A 16,991-nucleotide genomic window follows, 5' to 3' on the forward strand; every position below is an offset into this window, starting at 1 on the left:
GTAGTTGTACACTTCAATTGGAGATAATTAGCTTTCAAAGTTCAACTTCACGATCCCAAAATAGCTCATCCTGACCGGTGGCAGAAACATAGCTCTCAACAAGATTACACGATCCCAAAATAGAATTAGCCATGATTTAGCAAATTATGCTAGACTGCATGATTTTTCTGTGTTTTGGAGAGATGATACTTGTAACCTCGTATCACAATTAGTGATGGAGGAAGCTCTTTCTAGTTAATTTATTTTGGTTCTCAAAAAAAAAAGTTCAACTTCACCTGGGTAATGCTCGCTCTTTAGTGATGTGTACATCAGTTAGAATCAGCTGGGAAGGTCACATGTTAGAATAATCAGGATAACAACATGCATTTACATTATACAACCGAACACATTGGTATCGTCAGCTCAGCCCACTATGGACCAGACTTCACCACTTGGCTACGGGTCACGAATTGTGAATATAAGAATGAGCCATCTAGGGCAGCTCATTATCCTATCGCCTCTAAACAAGATGGCAAAAAAAGGTTGCCGCTTATATCAACCAGATCATTAACTTATATACTCCTAGGGAATCGCTTGCTCTGTAATCTTCTCGCTCTCCCGTCTGTCGCGGAAACAGCTGCTTTGGGATAATAATTCAATATCTTGAGCAGACAGTGGAAGTGCGCCAGAACTCAAGTAACGTCTCGGCTGACGACACCTATGACAAGAGAAAGCAGACACAGCAGTCATGAGCTAGTAAGGAAGTGGTTCAATGTAAACATGTTTGCTGATAATCTTGATAACACAGATGGCACATAATATTTTATCATTAAGGATAACAAAGTACATTTTTACAACTACGGGAAATGGAGGCAAGGTTAGTGGATTGGTGCTACAATGGTTAGTTAACAGATTCCAATTGGAGTAGAAAAAGAAATAAGAAACACTATCTGCAGGTTGAAGCACACATACATCTTGAAAACTAGAAGCACAGGGTACATTTTAAATGATAACAAATTTGAATAGTCGACCTTTTTTCTTAAATATCAAGGTCTTAAGCATACATAGTAGTTTATCTAAATTCGATCATTCATATTACCATTTGGATGAACATCTAAAATAGATTCTCTGTTCATATCAGTTATCATTTATATTACATCCTCCATATATATTTTATTAATATTTTACAACCATCTTCTCATGTTGTTCTTGCTCTCAGCTCTTGAGATTGAATGCTAAGATATGGAGTGGGGAGATGCAGTTTCTCTTTCTAATATGAATGATGTTTTACTTTCGGAGGATGGGACGAAATATTTGCTAAAGTAATTTTTTTCCCACATATTCTATTTTTAGGATGGATAATAGGATAGAGTATCTGCTGAAAATGCTCTAAGGTCTCCTTGATAGCTCCATTGAGTAACACCACTCATAGAACGTCTACTCAGTTGAATCATATATAAATTACACACGTTCATAGTAACAACTTAACTTATCCAGTTAAAATTTTGATTCATAATGGAAGTTTGAAACTAACATTTATCAAAGGTAGGAAACTTGCAAGGTGCAAATATGGAATTCTACAGAATGAAACATGGATACATGGCTCGGTAACAGCAACAAATTTCAAAACGGAGCTTATTGGTTCACAGTTAGTAAGTACAGCACCATACTTCTATTTAAATGGAAAATACTACCCCCGTTCCGTTTCTGGGTTTGCTTAAATTCATCCATGTATCAATATATATGTTTTGTATATATGTCTAGATTCAACACATGAATTAGACAATGACAAAAAGCCTTATAATATGGAACAGAGAAAATACAATTTTAGAACTGAACAGTGATTACCTTCTTTGCTTGCTCGAGGCTTTACATTCAGAAAGTTGCATATTTTCTAAACGTGAAATCCGACTCATCGAAGACAAATAATCAACAAAAGCAGGGCCTCTCAGCCACTGAGATAGCTTAGGAGGAACCACTGGAAGCAGGATTTCACAAAGACTAGCTTTTTGATCCCTGAAAACCAAGAGAACAGTTAAGTCACAACTGCCAATAGATAGATCTGTATTGAGTCATATATGATCAGCAATTCAATATCAGGGAAGGGAAGGGAAGGGTCCCCACCAACATTTAGGCAGTTCTATACGAAAGTAATCAAACTGTCAAAGTTTGCACTTTTTAGGCTCAGTGCCCCAATGAATCTTTCCATTGGTGTGTCCAACAAAAAGATGATTTAACTAGTCTGGGAAAAGGTTTATGTAACCGTGAAATATTTCAATAGGTGATATTTGTTAGATAAACAACTTAAATTCATAGGAAATCCAATTATTAAGGAAATTGCAAATATGCAAACATTTTTTCAACTTGCAGTAGATCAATAAGGGAACAAGATGGCAATGTTTATATGATTATGGTGCAAAAACGCAATCTGTCACTGTTATGTAAACCTCCAGGTGCCTTGTGCATATCATATCATCAGTGCATAACTGCATAATATGTAATCACATAATAATGTTGGTTCAACAAGTAGGTAGTATAACCTTGTTTCTTTCTGGCAGGCCTAGGAAGAAATGCACATGCCACCCGCTAAATTCTCATTGCATTTCCAAATGAAGTGCATGTCATTTTTACCGCTAGAAAATTCCACTAGTACAGATTGCACCAATAGAAATCTCATTTTGCCAATGCATGTGCTGGAGTAGCCAGAAATTTTTTGCTAGGTGTGCCTACTTATACTACAAAATTTTATACCACCATCCATTTACAAAATTTGTTGAAAATATATTTATTTTGATAGGGGTTAAGGTCTCTAGCATAAAATCTAGGGTGGTCCTATGCCCATAAGGGCTACCAGCTAGCTACACCACTGGATGTTCCTATGAGAATATGTGAATATATATTGAAGCAAGCTGCAGAAATATACTACTGTGACCAATAAAATACCTAAGTAATCAAGAGCTTCAACTATAAGAAAGAATGTATGTATGCGTGTATGCATGAGCTTGTCATATGATATCACTGTATATAAGCTAAAATATGTACCACAAAGGCATGGTAATGCTTACCTTCTCTTAGAAATACAACTTGTTGGATACTTTATATCACAAATGTTCCCAGATCCAACGCCGCAGCTGATTCCAGAGCTAATAAGTTTACCTAGAGATGCGGTAGTTGTACCGTTAAACAATAACTCTTGTGACAAATCAACAAAACCAACATCCGTATCTTGGGAATCCTTTGTAAAAATGCACAGAGCATGCTGTGCGTAGATAGATCCCATCTCAAGCTGCTTGCTGTACGAGGAGAAGCCATCTGGCTCAGGGTAAGGAGTTAAAGATGGATCTGAAATGTCCTGCAAAAATTTATAAATAGTCAATACCATGCTACAGAAACATGAATATCAAAAGAGACAATAGGACGACTGACATTACTAAAAGGGTGGCAGCAGGTGAGCATAAGATCTGATTCTGATATAAAATCAGACACTCTTGAAACACACTTCAAAGCTCTACAAACTGATCTGTTGTTGTACATGTCACATGGAAGTGCAGGATGGCACTGCCGTAGCCGATTCCAAGTATCTTGTACATGTTCAACCTTGCTGGAGTCATTGTTCTTTTTCCCTGAAAGCAACCAGCCACTTTCAGCACGACTGCACTCATCCATCAATTGATATCCTGTAATTGAACAGCTTGCATGTTCATTCCTGTCAGGCAATTCCACATAGGCCTCACAAGTCTCGCCAACTTCATCTTCCATGCACTTCTGAGGTTCATCAGGCATTTGATTCTCCACCTTCTTAGTGTCTTCTGGTTCCACTCTGGATGCAGTGTAAGTACTGTCATTATGAAGGGCAGACATACCATTGGACACTAGACTTGATAAAAGATCACCACTGCTGATTGATGCAGATGTCCCCCCAATTATGTAAGATGATTCAGGCACATACGACATCATGCCCTGAGAGATAAAAGTATCACATATTTGTGAAATGGACCCAGGCATATTGCTTTCAAACTGGTTTTGGAAAGAACTGGCAGTTTCGAAGGCCCTTGATTCGCTAGGAAAACAAAATTGATTTGAAATCACTTCCCTGTGCAAATGAGGCACAGATGATTGTTCAAAGAACAGACTTTGTGGAACAATGCTGGATATGCCATGCCCATGTAAACAGGGCAGTTCTGAAGATTCTGGGAGCAAATTACCTTCCTGAACAACAAATGTGGCATCTTTGGCAGTATGTGCATCAGCTAGATCATCATCAGACTCAGAAAACAAAACTGTTCCACGCCTAACTTTTATTCTTTGATGACTGGATGCAAGAGAGACATCTGGACTATCATGGAAGTCGTCGAGGTCATTCTTACAAGGTGAAACATCATTAGACTCAGCAGAGCAGCCACGCTTTAACTTGGATTTCTTGGGCTTTCTTGTTTTATCAGCACTTCTTTCCTTGGTCAAAGGTGTTATTATTTGTAATTTGAGGCTTTCGAAGTCTGATAGTTCCATCTGTTTTTTCTTTTCTTCAGCTAACATGATTGTTTTGTCTATCTCCATGTATATTGTCTCTGATAATTTACAAGGGAAGCCCCAAGACAGTATTTTTGGTACAGTAGAATGCACTAAATCCAAATCAAGTAGAGAAGGACAGGACATGCACCTATTCAACCTCTCTGAAACCAGAACACAATATTAGTGATGTGCTCACCATTTCTAGACTGAAAACAACATTGCAATTTCGTTAAGTTAAACCACCAATTTGTCAAAAACATCATGTGAGAAACGAACTAAAATAACTATTCTCAAGGCATGGGTGGAATTTTGGTGTTGACAATGAGCGGAACATATAAAATAATGTGTCTTTACAGAAAGAGTGGATAAGCAAAACAAATCATGCAACAACCAGATGAAATTTCTAACTTGTTGACAATTAAACATGAAAATAAACCAGCTGTTTCATGCCAGATAAAGCCCATCAAAAAGTCCATTTTATCACAAACTCATAGTTGCTAGTCTATGAGAGTTAGCAAACAAGTTCCACAACAAAACATCTTGGCTGCTGAATCTATTTAAATCTCAAAGTATAGTCCTAATAATGCCCACTTCTCCAAACAAGGGAAAAGATGTTTAAAGTTATAATATATCACTAAGTTTTTTTTTTTGTGCGGCACTGAGGTTGAATTTTTTTAGTAATGGGCCAACAGGTCAGAACCAGAACGCAACCATATAGCCAGTTGACAAGGATTTTACATTCAAATCACCCAACCTGTGTATTGTTGCTTGCCTTGATACCAAAATTGCAAAAGTGTCATTGTTCTCCTAATATCACCAAAAAAAACATCTATTATATGCTGCAGTTGAGGAACACTGATTTCCACTCCTTCAGACTTGCATATCTGCATGAAAACATAGTATGGTCAACGTGCAACAGACACAGCAAGCAGCATAGTTTTTTGGCATTTTCAGCCTAGAATTAGCGTTTTTACCATGTCGACATGTGAAAGTAACTCTGCGGATGATGGGTATGTGAAATCCAATGCTAGCTGGTCCAAGAGATGAGGCAATGGCGGATCTTTCTCTTCAGGAAATATAAAGAAACAAAAAAAATCCAAGAGCTTCAGTATGCTCTACATCAAATGAATTATGAAGACTGGTAGAGATGTACAAAGATCCAGTAGGTAAAAAGGCTTACTGTTACTGGTCAATATGATTGGCCATTTTGTAGTCTCCACCATCTTAAGTACAGTTGAAATAAATCCACGATCCTCATCAAAGACAGTATCTACATCTTCAAATAGGATGAGGGTCTTGTTAATGACTTGTTTGAATTCAGTTGTGCCTGGAGTCCCTGAAGCTGGATCTATGGAATTGCTTATTGGTAGACTGATGATATCCTCTTGCGACCTGCATGGGAAACCAAAAGGTACCTTCTAAGGTCGCCTCAAACATGAAAACTTGCAAAGTTTAAGACAAGAATGCTTCGATTGTCATTTAAACTGCATTTTGTTATGCGTCTAGTTGCCAAGAAAACAAGGAGCGGACTGCATATAAACTGTGAACTATCCTATGCTATTTGCATGTGTCACTCGACTCACTCCCAAAACTAACATCCTTTTGCTGTTATCACTTAGTTGGTTGAGATAAATCAATCTTAGTCACATCCCAGATTATGTTAGGCATTAAAGACATCAGATAATAGTCAATTTCGTGAATTACATACAGGGAAAGACCTTCTAAATACTACTAATGTGGGCGATGTTTGATGGAGACACTGTAGCTTTCAGTCTCCTATCCAACATCTTGTGTGAACATATTTATGAAGTTTACAGGGGGCGCTCTCTAATCAGAAAGACAGAAACTCAGATCTATGGTCTCGTATTTATCCTACACTCCTTTGCTTTCAAGAAATCACAGCCCAGCCCATTTCTGTGCAGATTACCCCTGCCAACTATAGTTCATAACACAGATGCAGCATGACCAGGATAAAGACAGGAAAATCAACACGATTATCATTATAAATAGAAACAGTGATAACTTGGACAAATAGATTGCACAGACCATTTTTCCAGACCATGTGATTTAGTTGCTTCCTCGAACTTCTGCCTTACATAAGCCCCATTTCTCATATCGGATGTATTTACCTAGAAAAATGTCAGACTTCCATCAGAGAAAAAAAATCGAATTTTAGGAATCAGAGTTGAAATTTCAGGAATAAATGTAGCTAATGAGACTACTAAGAGTTTTGTTCATGTCCCATGTCCTAGTTTTCTCTGAAATGAAAGCATTGCATTTTGAATAGCATGTGTCCATAATTCCATATAAACAGAACATTAACTACTATCTGCAGCAAGGAGTTGTTGAATAAAGGCCTATAACCCTAACACTACTGCATTTTTAAAATCGTGTATAACTGGAATAAGTTCAAGACTATACTATAAAGTATAAAGTATATCCAAAGATAACAAGCAAGACAGAACCGATTATAGTGCCATGGACCTTTACTTAGTGCTTTTATCATATGTGCTTGTTTAGACCAACAGGAGACAACTCAAATAAAAAAGTGGTACAGAACCTTAAGTTTAGTCTCTGGTTAATAGACATTGAAGTTTGAGTACACTTAAAGAATTAGAAATGACTACAACTTGATGTCATCACTCATCAGTCATTATTATGGATATGAGCTAGCTAAGTGCCTCATAATAATAATAGAATTCCAGAATAGCTAAAGAAAGACTGATCCACACCAGCATGGGTGCATATAGAAGTGGTTATGTTAACATTTCTCATATATACGAAACCCAAATAAGCCAACCAAGCGACACCTCGTAGCGAGCAACTGAAATGGTTTTCAGCTAATTTGCTGATCGGTCACCATATCTTAAACAAAACTGATTCCAACAAGCAAATTCAACATTATCAGTATAGCTAGAACCCTGATTGAATTCAAAACATGTGAGACCCAACCCAAGAGAGGAACGAATTGAGCCCAACTGTAGCCCATGCATGTAGGCATGAGTGCGTGGTAGAATAGTACCATATTTGGTAGTAGTTTACTGGGAGATGTACCAACATGTATACCAAGTGCCAAAAGCCACTTCAACCCCCAAGTTAACCCTTTTACACAAAGCAAAGACAAATGTGTAAGCTACGTTTGTGTGAGTGTAGTCTACAAAATGGGATCAGACTCAATTTCAATGAAATCTTCTAGTTTCTCTAGGGAGCTGTAGATTCTGGGAGTATCTACAGTTGCCAATGAAAGAAGCTCCCCCAGAATTATGCATTCTTCTATATGTAGAGTACATTGAATGTGCACATGACTACAACAGAAATTTCTGTTTGTGCCAGCTACTCAGAATGTACTTGTGCTGTGTTCTTTTACTTGATGAAAGATGAAAGATTATCTGACTTTTTATAGCTATTTAATAGTATAAACAATGAAATTAACTATTATCAAATTGAAAATCTACTCTACAAAGACGAGATGATGAACTTTTATATAGAAACTTTTTGCAAAAAATGCACCATTTAGCAATTCGGAAAGCGCACATGTAAAAGCCGAGAAATAATCTAGATTGTTCATATTTATAAGGGAGGAACATGTGTGTGTTGTATATAAATAAAGGACTTATGATTTAGCATTATCATTTTTATGGAGTTTAAGATGGTACAAAAAGGTCACAAATTGGTAAATATTGTAAAGAATAACAGGCAAAAGAGAAAGCAAAAGCTCAAAGCATTCAAGGAGCACAGATAGTGTCTTGGTACACAAATGATATAGAAACATGGAAACTCTTACAAGGTAGATAGAAATGGTATTCCAGAAAATACCTCAATTACATTGAATCCTTGTTCTCTCGCACATGCAAAAACTGCGGCTGATTTTCCACACTGGAAAAAAAAGGACAAAGAGAAATTACCTCAAAACTAGGAACAAAGTAGCAGTTTTGCACTGGGAACATAACATATTGCCTATTTAACAAATTTAGGTTGTTATACATTATTTTCAAGTAGAACATACAAAAATATATAATAAAACACTGTAGGATTATCAATTGATTGCAGTTAGTAATCTTATGTTACGACACCTTCATGTTGCACTAAGAGAACAAGTTAGGAAAATATGTGGTCGGAAGTTGCTATTTTATGCCTAGTGTTAAGTGAAGCATACAATGCAAATGCCAAAATAATCTTCAACATGGCACTCACCCCAACTGGTCCAGTAATTAGAAGCACGTTCTTATAATCAGAAGCATCTTCTGAATAATCTGTATCAGATCCATCTTGACAGGATCTGCCATTCATGCATCCATTAGCGAATATATTTTGTTTATTTTTGTGACCTCTTTCGTCCCACCCTTTAAGCCATTCACTGAGGAATTTTACATGATCGGCATTACCACAAACCTGACCAACCAAGATAGAATAGTAATCTCAGAGAAAGCATAAGCATATCAGAAGGTATTATTTTGTGAGTTCATTAAAAAAAAAAGATGCTGGCCAAAAGAAAAACTTATCAATAGAACTACTTGGAAATAGGCAGCAACATATTATTATGAAATACATTCATACTGAACTACTGATAATATGTAGTATATATTGTGATGTTTACCTGGGCAGCAGTTTCAGGCCGGTACTTGTCAGTCCATAGGTGATAAGCCAGCTGACAGCTACAAGAGCAAATATTCTGTTATTTTCCATCAAGCCTATAGAGATGAAGGCTGACGTGAAAATATATCATAGAAAACCTAGATGATTGACACTGGTGCAGTTGACCTATTGGTTACAAAAGACAAAATGAAAATTTTTCATGGCACCATCAATAATGAGAAGCTGGAATGAAAGCTACAAAAACAAATACTATGTTATTTGCCACGAAGGCTGATGCAAAAATATATCATACAAAACCTAGATCATTGACACTAGTGCAGTTGACCTATTGGCTACAGAAAAACAAAATGAAAATTCCATGCAACCATCAATAATGAGACCGACAGGTTTTTTCAGAAATAGCACTCATAAAAAAACTACTATGCATATGGCATTTTGCTTTGCGTTATTGTGTTAACACTGGCTATCAGGCAATTAGTAATGTGCGACTAAAAAATAATAGAAATATATGAGGAATGGAGCACAACTGGTGCAAAATTCAGAACTATTATATCATGCAATAGGCTACATTCTTAAAAAGAAATACTATGAAGTAGGCTATCAAAGAAGACATGATGGGGCATACAGCCAGTAGATGACAACAAAAGAATTAGCATGAAAACAACATAAGTATAAAACAAACACCCTAATGGCTGACACCACTTGAGTGGGCATTAAAATAGACACCAAAACAGATGATAGGGGTGGCTTGTTTGCTATTAATTTTTCCAGTACTGGTAAGATTCAGGAGCCTACTACGCTTTGCAAGTTGATAGGCTGGTTAAGTTCAAATGATTGTTGGTTTTTCCATTTGTGATCTGAAGGCAGAATTAAGACAGCTAGAAGAAAGGTGACAGGCCAGCACACATATAGGCAAAATATGTCATAATGCAGTTTACCCTTTCAGATTGACTCCAGGCAATTCATGCTGTACCCTCTCCTGTTGTTTGCTTTCAAAAAGAGAAGTACGGCAACAGGAAGTAGATGTTAGCATGCGCTCATCATCAACATCAATCTGTGGAGAAAACTGCATGATTAGAACAAGAAATTTACTGGGTATAAAACTACAAATCTATAATAGATGCACAAAGCACATTCCTTCAAATGCTTCATAAAAGATCAATGGGAAAAGGAAACTTGTACCACATCCAGAGAAGAAAACTTGCTTTTGTTTTCTTTGCCATGAAAGTTAGGCAAATCATTTCCTGGATCCACATGCTCTGCACAATTCTGCTTAGTGGTACTAGTGCCAAGAAAAGATTCTTTGGCAATTAACCATTTGTTGCTCCATTGAATTGGCATGGTGGCCTGTAATAGAGAGGTGCTCAGTTGCATTAGATAAAATGACGGACCACAAAAGCACAAAGGTGATATGCATTATGGAACCAGATGAATAAAATATATGCTGGACAAACCTCCAGTTCATACAAAACATGAATAGGCCAGAAAGGTGGCTCTCTTTCAAAAGCATGAACTGAATCCATATCCTCATCCTCAACATTAAGAACATCTTGGCCAGCATCTTTGTGCGCTTTCCGGGAAGCAAAAAATGGATGCATTTCCTTTCCAGACGATAGCCTCCGATTTTCCTGGCAATGAATAATATGAACTTTTCGGGCAACAAAAACAAAAATACAGTCAAGTGTAAACATGGAATTAATGGAAAAGTCAAACAGAAACTACAAGTTTTGTTTCCCTCGGGCAACTGAGGAGCAAATAGAGTATATTAAGATCAGAAGGCATTATCAAACATTTAACGAGGATGATTCACTCAGACAAAAGTTAAGCTTATTTTAATACCTAGCTCCACTGCATAACTATAACAAGATAGACAATAACATTTCTTAAACAACTGATGATGGCTTAAGATCAAACTATGCAGTTCAGGAAACACTATAAACTAGAATGCCTAAATTAAAGATAAGAAATACAAATATAAACTAGTGCAGGGCCCAAAAAGCCATGAACAAATATACAGCATTCAGCCAAACAAAAAGAAAACACCACAAGTCCACAACCACAAAGGACATGTATCCACTATCTGAATTACTAGTAACATATTACGTTACACCTTAGCTTGGGATGACGAAAGTGGCATTCAAATGATTACAAATCTAAACATGCAAATAAGCATGATAGAAGATAGCACACCCAATTCCAATTGATTATCAAATAGTCAGAATATTCTTGATTAATTATTGACACAATAGCCAAAAGGAAGGTATAAAACTGAAAGACCAAAAGATTGCATGGTACATACAGTATCAAATCAAACATTAGCACGAGCATACCTCTGCAGCTATCTTTGCCTCTGACCTTAGATCAACTCTCAACTGTGGTATATCTTCATTGTCTAGCGCATCAACATTATTATTAACCAGACATGCTTTAGATGGGACAGTCATCAAATCAATATCAACTAATATGGGTGATGCTTGAGGCAAGACAGCTTGAGTCTGATTACTGCATAGTTGCTGACAACTTTCATGACCTTTCACAAACAAAACAAAAGCTTATTGCACTTTTTCAAAAGTTGAGTAAGTTCATCAGTAGAGATAAAATTGCAGCTGAAACAGTGGCTTTGAGTTGATTTCAACTCTTCAAAGGTGCTATAAGTGCAATTGAGCAAACATAGAATATAATAATCTTTATATGGGCAACAGTATGTACAAGCAAATGACTATAATAAACTCAAAACTGCTTGGCACTTGATAGTTGGATATTATTTTTTGTTATAATCCAAATGTTGAATTTGCAGAAACTGCAGATATCCTATACTAATAGTGTGAATGGTGTTAATGTGTGTTTCTTGAACACTTGTAATAGTGTATTTCTTCCATTGCACAAACCAACATATCAGCAATAGCCTACACTGAAGTTGGGATATGATAAGATCTTAACCACATTCACATGTGCATGCGTGCACACGACCACAGAGAATGTGTGTGGAGAGGCTAAGTGCTCACCATCAGTAGATTCCAATGCCTTGCAGTACTTTCTGTTCGGAACCTTCAGTGCTGCACCCTGATTCTTACCCCTGCCTTTCCTCTGCTTTTTCCGAGGGCTTTCATCTGAAATTCAGCAGGTCAAATATTCAAAGGTGGTATTTGTGGCATGATATCACCTGTTGCTTGTCATTCACAATGTATAGTACTAAATACACAACAGAATAATGGCCGGGCTTGTGAGCACTTAACAGACATGGTAATAATATGGGCACAGTGTAGAGCAAATACAGGATTGACATACCAACCAAGATTAGTTCATCCTTGCTATCCTGTTCCAGACCAGTTGTTTCTTTGCTAGAGGACAGCTGCATAGGTTCGATTCAACAAATCAGAGTTTTACATAAACGAAAGGTGAACAGAACAAGCATGTACAAGTTCATTGAATATATAGCACCTAAATCGAATATATGGATCCTTTTTCTTAGGATATACTCCCTCCGTTCCATGTTGTAAGTCATTTTAGCTTTTGTTCTAAGTCAAACTTCTCAAATTTTGACCAAGTTTATAGGGAAATACATCAACATGTACAAAAACAAATAAATGCACTATCAACACTCACAATAGATTTAACGAAACTAATTTGATATTGTAGATGTTGATGCATTTTTCTATAAACTCGGTCAAAGTTGGAGAAGCTTGACTTATGACAAAACCTAAAATAACTTGTAGTATGAAACTGAGGGAGTAAGATATACACGGAAAAGATAAACATGGTAGTCGGTCTACCTAGGAGCATGTGAATGTTTGAAACCACACTTAAAAATTTTCCTTTATGTGTACCTAGGATGCTAGATGGCTGATCGTTTGGCCCGTCGAGGTTTGGACCACCCTGATAGATGCCCACTATGTGACCAGGAGGGGAACATGCAGCATTTGCTTGCTACATGTGTGTTTTCAAGAAGTGTATGGTTCTTGGTCTTGTCTTTGATGGGGCTGCAACAGCAAACACCAGTGCTGGATGATCTCGGCTCCCATCATTTCGCAATTGCAACTGCTTATAAGCCAAAATTTGAATTTTAGAACTTAATTTTAGACTTGATTTTGTGATTTTTTTCATCATGGTTTGTTTTACACATTTCGTTTTTTAATCGCTATGGACACGTATATAAAAGTTTTACCTGCAAATTATTTTTCGTTTGCAAAAATGTGTTTTCGCTTATTCCTCTAAAAGGTGAAACGATGGGAGCCCTCAACTTCATTAATTGGTGGTGGAAAGCGTTGCAGCAAGTTGAGGCAATACCACAAAGGTTTTAATTTTGTGACTGTGTTAGTGGCTTGGTGGTTATGGAAGCAAAGGAATAGTTGTCTTTAAGGAGGACTCGCCTAATTACCATGTCATCATGCATAACATTAGGGATGAGGCAGGTTATTGTGTATGGCAGGAGCCAAAGGCTTCAATAGCTTTTGTCTGTAGATGGGGTTGTTTGGGTTGCTGGTCATAGTCCTCCGTGTGTGTGTTTTATTTCGCGAGCCCTTTTGTACTAAACCTTGCCCTAAGGGGGTCGTTTGAGTTTTCTTAGACTCTTTTCCTTCTTCTTAATATAGTAGTGCACAGCTCTCCTGCACGTTCTAGAAAAAAATACAATGTGCTTATCTAGCAGCTTATCTGGAGATGCAGTTTTACCCATCTGCCTGATTATACCTAGTTGTTAACTAAGGCATAAAGCCCTTGCTAGTGAGTAGATAGATGATCATATAGGTGTAGTCGAGCACCATCCATGCCCACTTCGTCCCTTGACCACAAATCCTAACATGCTCCAGCCCAATATAGAACTACTAGTACTGAGTAACTAGTTGTGATAGGTGGCTCAACCAGCCAAACTCCAGGTTGTTAGAGAGGAAGCAATGAGACATTCCCTTAAATCTGGCAACAGTACCAAAGAGTGCATCAGTGCAGGCTCCAGTGCCATAGTAGTCATAGTGTGATGACACTATCATTGGAAACTTGGCTGGTTGGTGTCAGTAATTGAGAATTTGAGACATCGTCTGCCACCACTTCATATCAGGACTTTTCTCTGCCTGAAAACACCAGGTTTTTTTGCCATGCTTTGTCTGATTCTCCTACCATCTTCATCATATCATCCCTTTGTTCCCTTTTTTCACTGTGCTATTTTAAATAAGTATATTTCAGTTTGGAGTTTCTCTCAATTGGGTCTGTTAGAAGTCATGACCCGTCCTTATTAGACTTGTTAAATAGCTGTAGCCTTATCTAGAGTGTTTTTATCGCCAAAAACATAAGGAGTTTTAAAAAATGTGGCAGTCTAATTTGAACACTGTTTATTCTTGGGTTGTGTATTGTTTTATTATGTTCTCGCTCTACTGAAGTGACACACTAGACTTATCCTCTAATTTATGAACAAACTAGTGCTGACCAGCCAAAATTCAACCCAAGGTACCAACCCCAGAGCAGAGCAGTATGGACTCCCGTGAAAGACACATAGAACAGCTAAGTTGGGCAAAATTCAAGTAATGTACCTTCGTGCCGGCCTCTGGTTTCCGCGGCCTTCCTCTCTTCTTTGCCTTCTCCGGCGTCTCGCCACCCCGCTTCTCCGGTGCCCCATCGCCCACGGGCAGGGGAGGGACACCGGCACCTCCTGCTCCTGCTTCTCCTCCGCATCCACCGCCGATCCGCCCGCCCCCGCCTGCCTTGGGAGGTCCCCACGAGAGCTTAGACTGCACGCACCGCCGCAACCGCATCCCGTCCGCGGAAGCGGGCGAAGGAGTCGCCTTCGCCGGGGAAGGCGATGGGGACGGCGTCGGCGCCTCGGGATCAGCAGATCCGCCCATGGAAACGAGCGAGGAGGCGAGACGGGGGGAAGGGGGATCGATGCTAGGGTTTGGGTTTTGGGAGCAGCTCGAGCTGGGGAACGGCACTTCGGGAGAGGGGGTAGGATTGGCTCACGTTTCCCGCGCGGGGAGGCGAAACGCGGGCAGATTTGGGCGCGCAATCGTATATATCTCGCGCGAGGAGCTTGGCGCCGCGATCGAGGGGGGAGCGCTGGTCTGGGGGCTGGGAGCCCGGGAGGAGACGGACTCTCCCTCCAGTCTCTACTGACACGTGGCAGTTACTTGTACTCGTACAGTGTTCCAAGTCCATAGCATCATCGTAGTTGCTGATATATTCGTTTAAACTACCTTCGCTCAAATATTAGTGGTTATTTTGATTAAAAATATTCTAATGTAAATAATTATTTGATATTCTAAAAAAATAAATCAGAGTAGAAAATAGACTCCCTCCGTCCGTTTTATAATGTATGATGTTTGATTTTTTTTTCAATGTTTAATCATTTGTCTTATTTAAAAATTGAGTATAAATATTTAAAAAATGGCAAGACGTGTTTAAAGTTTTTTTTGATAGTAAAGTAAGTCACAAGCAAAATAAATTATATTTTCATAATTTTTTAAATAAGTCAAATGGTCAAATATTAAAAAAATCAAACATTAGTACATACTTATTACACTTTTTTATAACCAAGATATTAAATATACGATGAATATAGGTTATTTTATTTAAGCACTCATTTTTTTTAAGTTGGCTAAAATAGTCGTTTATTTTATTTTTTACGGGACTATCCCAAGACCGAGTGACCGAATTTCATTAAAATTGAGCGAATTTACGTATTTACAGAGAACTCATAGACAAGAAGTTGTCGACGGCGACCATATATGTCGTAGCTACAAACAAAGAAATCGCATCACATATAACCGAGATATCCTCATGGTGACTACTCGCAATCTGATTTCAGTACTCCCGTCGTCTTCCAAGCCGCCGCCTCCTCCTCCTTGATCTCCCGGTTCAGCCGATGGACGGGATTTCTGGTTGAACACAATGGCCGCTTCTCTTTTTTCCACGTTACCTAGCAAGCGAGCGGCACTAGGCAATGGGAATTCTTCTTATAGCTCGTCCGACAATATGTCATTTATTTTAAGACGAAGACAAATTGAGTATGTGCCTTTTTGTGAAAAAAACAAATTGTAATTAAAAATTCCATGGGGCTAAATTATGCATAGCACTTCCACCAATTGATGAGCTCGTATATCCGCATTTATGTACCTGTATAGATGTGTTTAAATATGATGGTGACTTATAGGATAAGTAATATAGATATCCTACCATAAGTTTCATGTAAAATTAGATGATGAGATGGAGAAGAGAGATAGGAGTCATCCCTCATAAAAGATCAACATCTATGCAAACTTTAAATTTTACATTAAAAACAAAGAGAGGAATGGATTGTATGCAAATAGATAGAATAATTATATACAGTGTATTGGGGTCAGTGTAGTGTATATGTTAACTATTAATGATAAGTAGATGATGTAAATAGAATATAGATAAAATATAATAAATGTCATTGATGAATATTTAATTCTAAGAAATATCATCGATAAGTGCAAGTTATATAAAATGTCATCGTATAAACAAATTCGTCTAAACAATTATTATCGCTATTAGGGTTCCGTCCGCATGTCTCTGTTAACTAAAATATGAATAATGTATTTAACGACATAGATGGACGGAATCTTAATGTCAATTCTGTTTGTATGGCGTCATTTCATAGAACTCGGACTTATCAATAACATTTATTAGATTTAGATGTTTGCCAATGACATTTATATTTTATTTAAGGTAACCATCAACTCTTCTATGCTCTAAATCTAACTCCTTCAAACTTGCTCTCTTTGAGCAGAGCTTCAAGGATGTTTGAAGACGTGGAGCTGCTAAATTCCCATTCCGTCACTGTAATTGTTCTTTTTAATCACTCAAGCCTGCCCCTCGCGTTTTGGTGGTCCAAATCAAAAAAAGTATACAACTAAAGCTCAGCCAAAAGGCCCACAGTGCAGCCAATACCTGAG

At 37.9% G+C, this 16,991-nt stretch overlaps 1 protein-coding gene across 1 annotated transcript; it reads right to left on the minus strand.

Annotated features, from left to right (window-relative positions):
• Positions 1-351: 351 nt before the first annotated feature.
• LOC102720498 lies at positions 352-15,137 on the minus strand. The gene is made up of 18 exons (XM_006649723.3): positions 14,610-15,137; positions 12,376-12,439; positions 12,093-12,197; positions 11,418-11,617; positions 10,542-10,715; positions 10,270-10,434; positions 10,026-10,141; positions 9,089-9,146; positions 8,686-8,883; positions 8,308-8,367; positions 6,538-6,620; positions 5,672-5,883; positions 5,466-5,557; positions 5,246-5,375; positions 3,406-4,652; positions 3,045-3,331; positions 1,828-1,995; positions 352-697 (listed from the first exon to the last, which is right to left on the minus strand). Exons 1-18 carry the CDS (start codon positions 14,919-14,921, stop codon positions 562-564), a joined length of 3,807 nt encoding a protein of 1,268 aa, XP_006649786.1. The 5' UTR covers positions 14,922-15,137; the 3' UTR covers positions 352-561.
• Between the last annotated feature and the right edge of the window lie 1,854 nt (positions 15,138-16,991).

Source organism: Oryza brachyantha, chromosome 3, assembly GCF_000231095.2.
Source record: "Oryza brachyantha chromosome 3, ObraRS2, whole genome shotgun sequence".
Taxonomy (NCBI): Eukaryota; Viridiplantae; Streptophyta; class Magnoliopsida; order Poales; family Poaceae; genus Oryza; species Oryza brachyantha.

Coding starts and splice junctions, on each gene's coding strand:
- LOC102720498 (XM_006649723.3), bottom strand. CDS start 14,921: ATGGGCGGATCTGCTGATCCCGAGGCGCCGACGCCGTCCCCATCGCCT. Junction 12,440..14,609: donor AACCAGAGGCCGGCACGAAG/GTACATTACTTG, acceptor GAACCTATGCAG/CTGTCCTCTAGCAAAGAAAC. Junction 9,147..10,025: donor CCTGGAGTCAATCTGAAAGG/GTAAACTGCATT, acceptor TTGCTCTTGTAG/CTGTCAGCTGGCTTATCACC.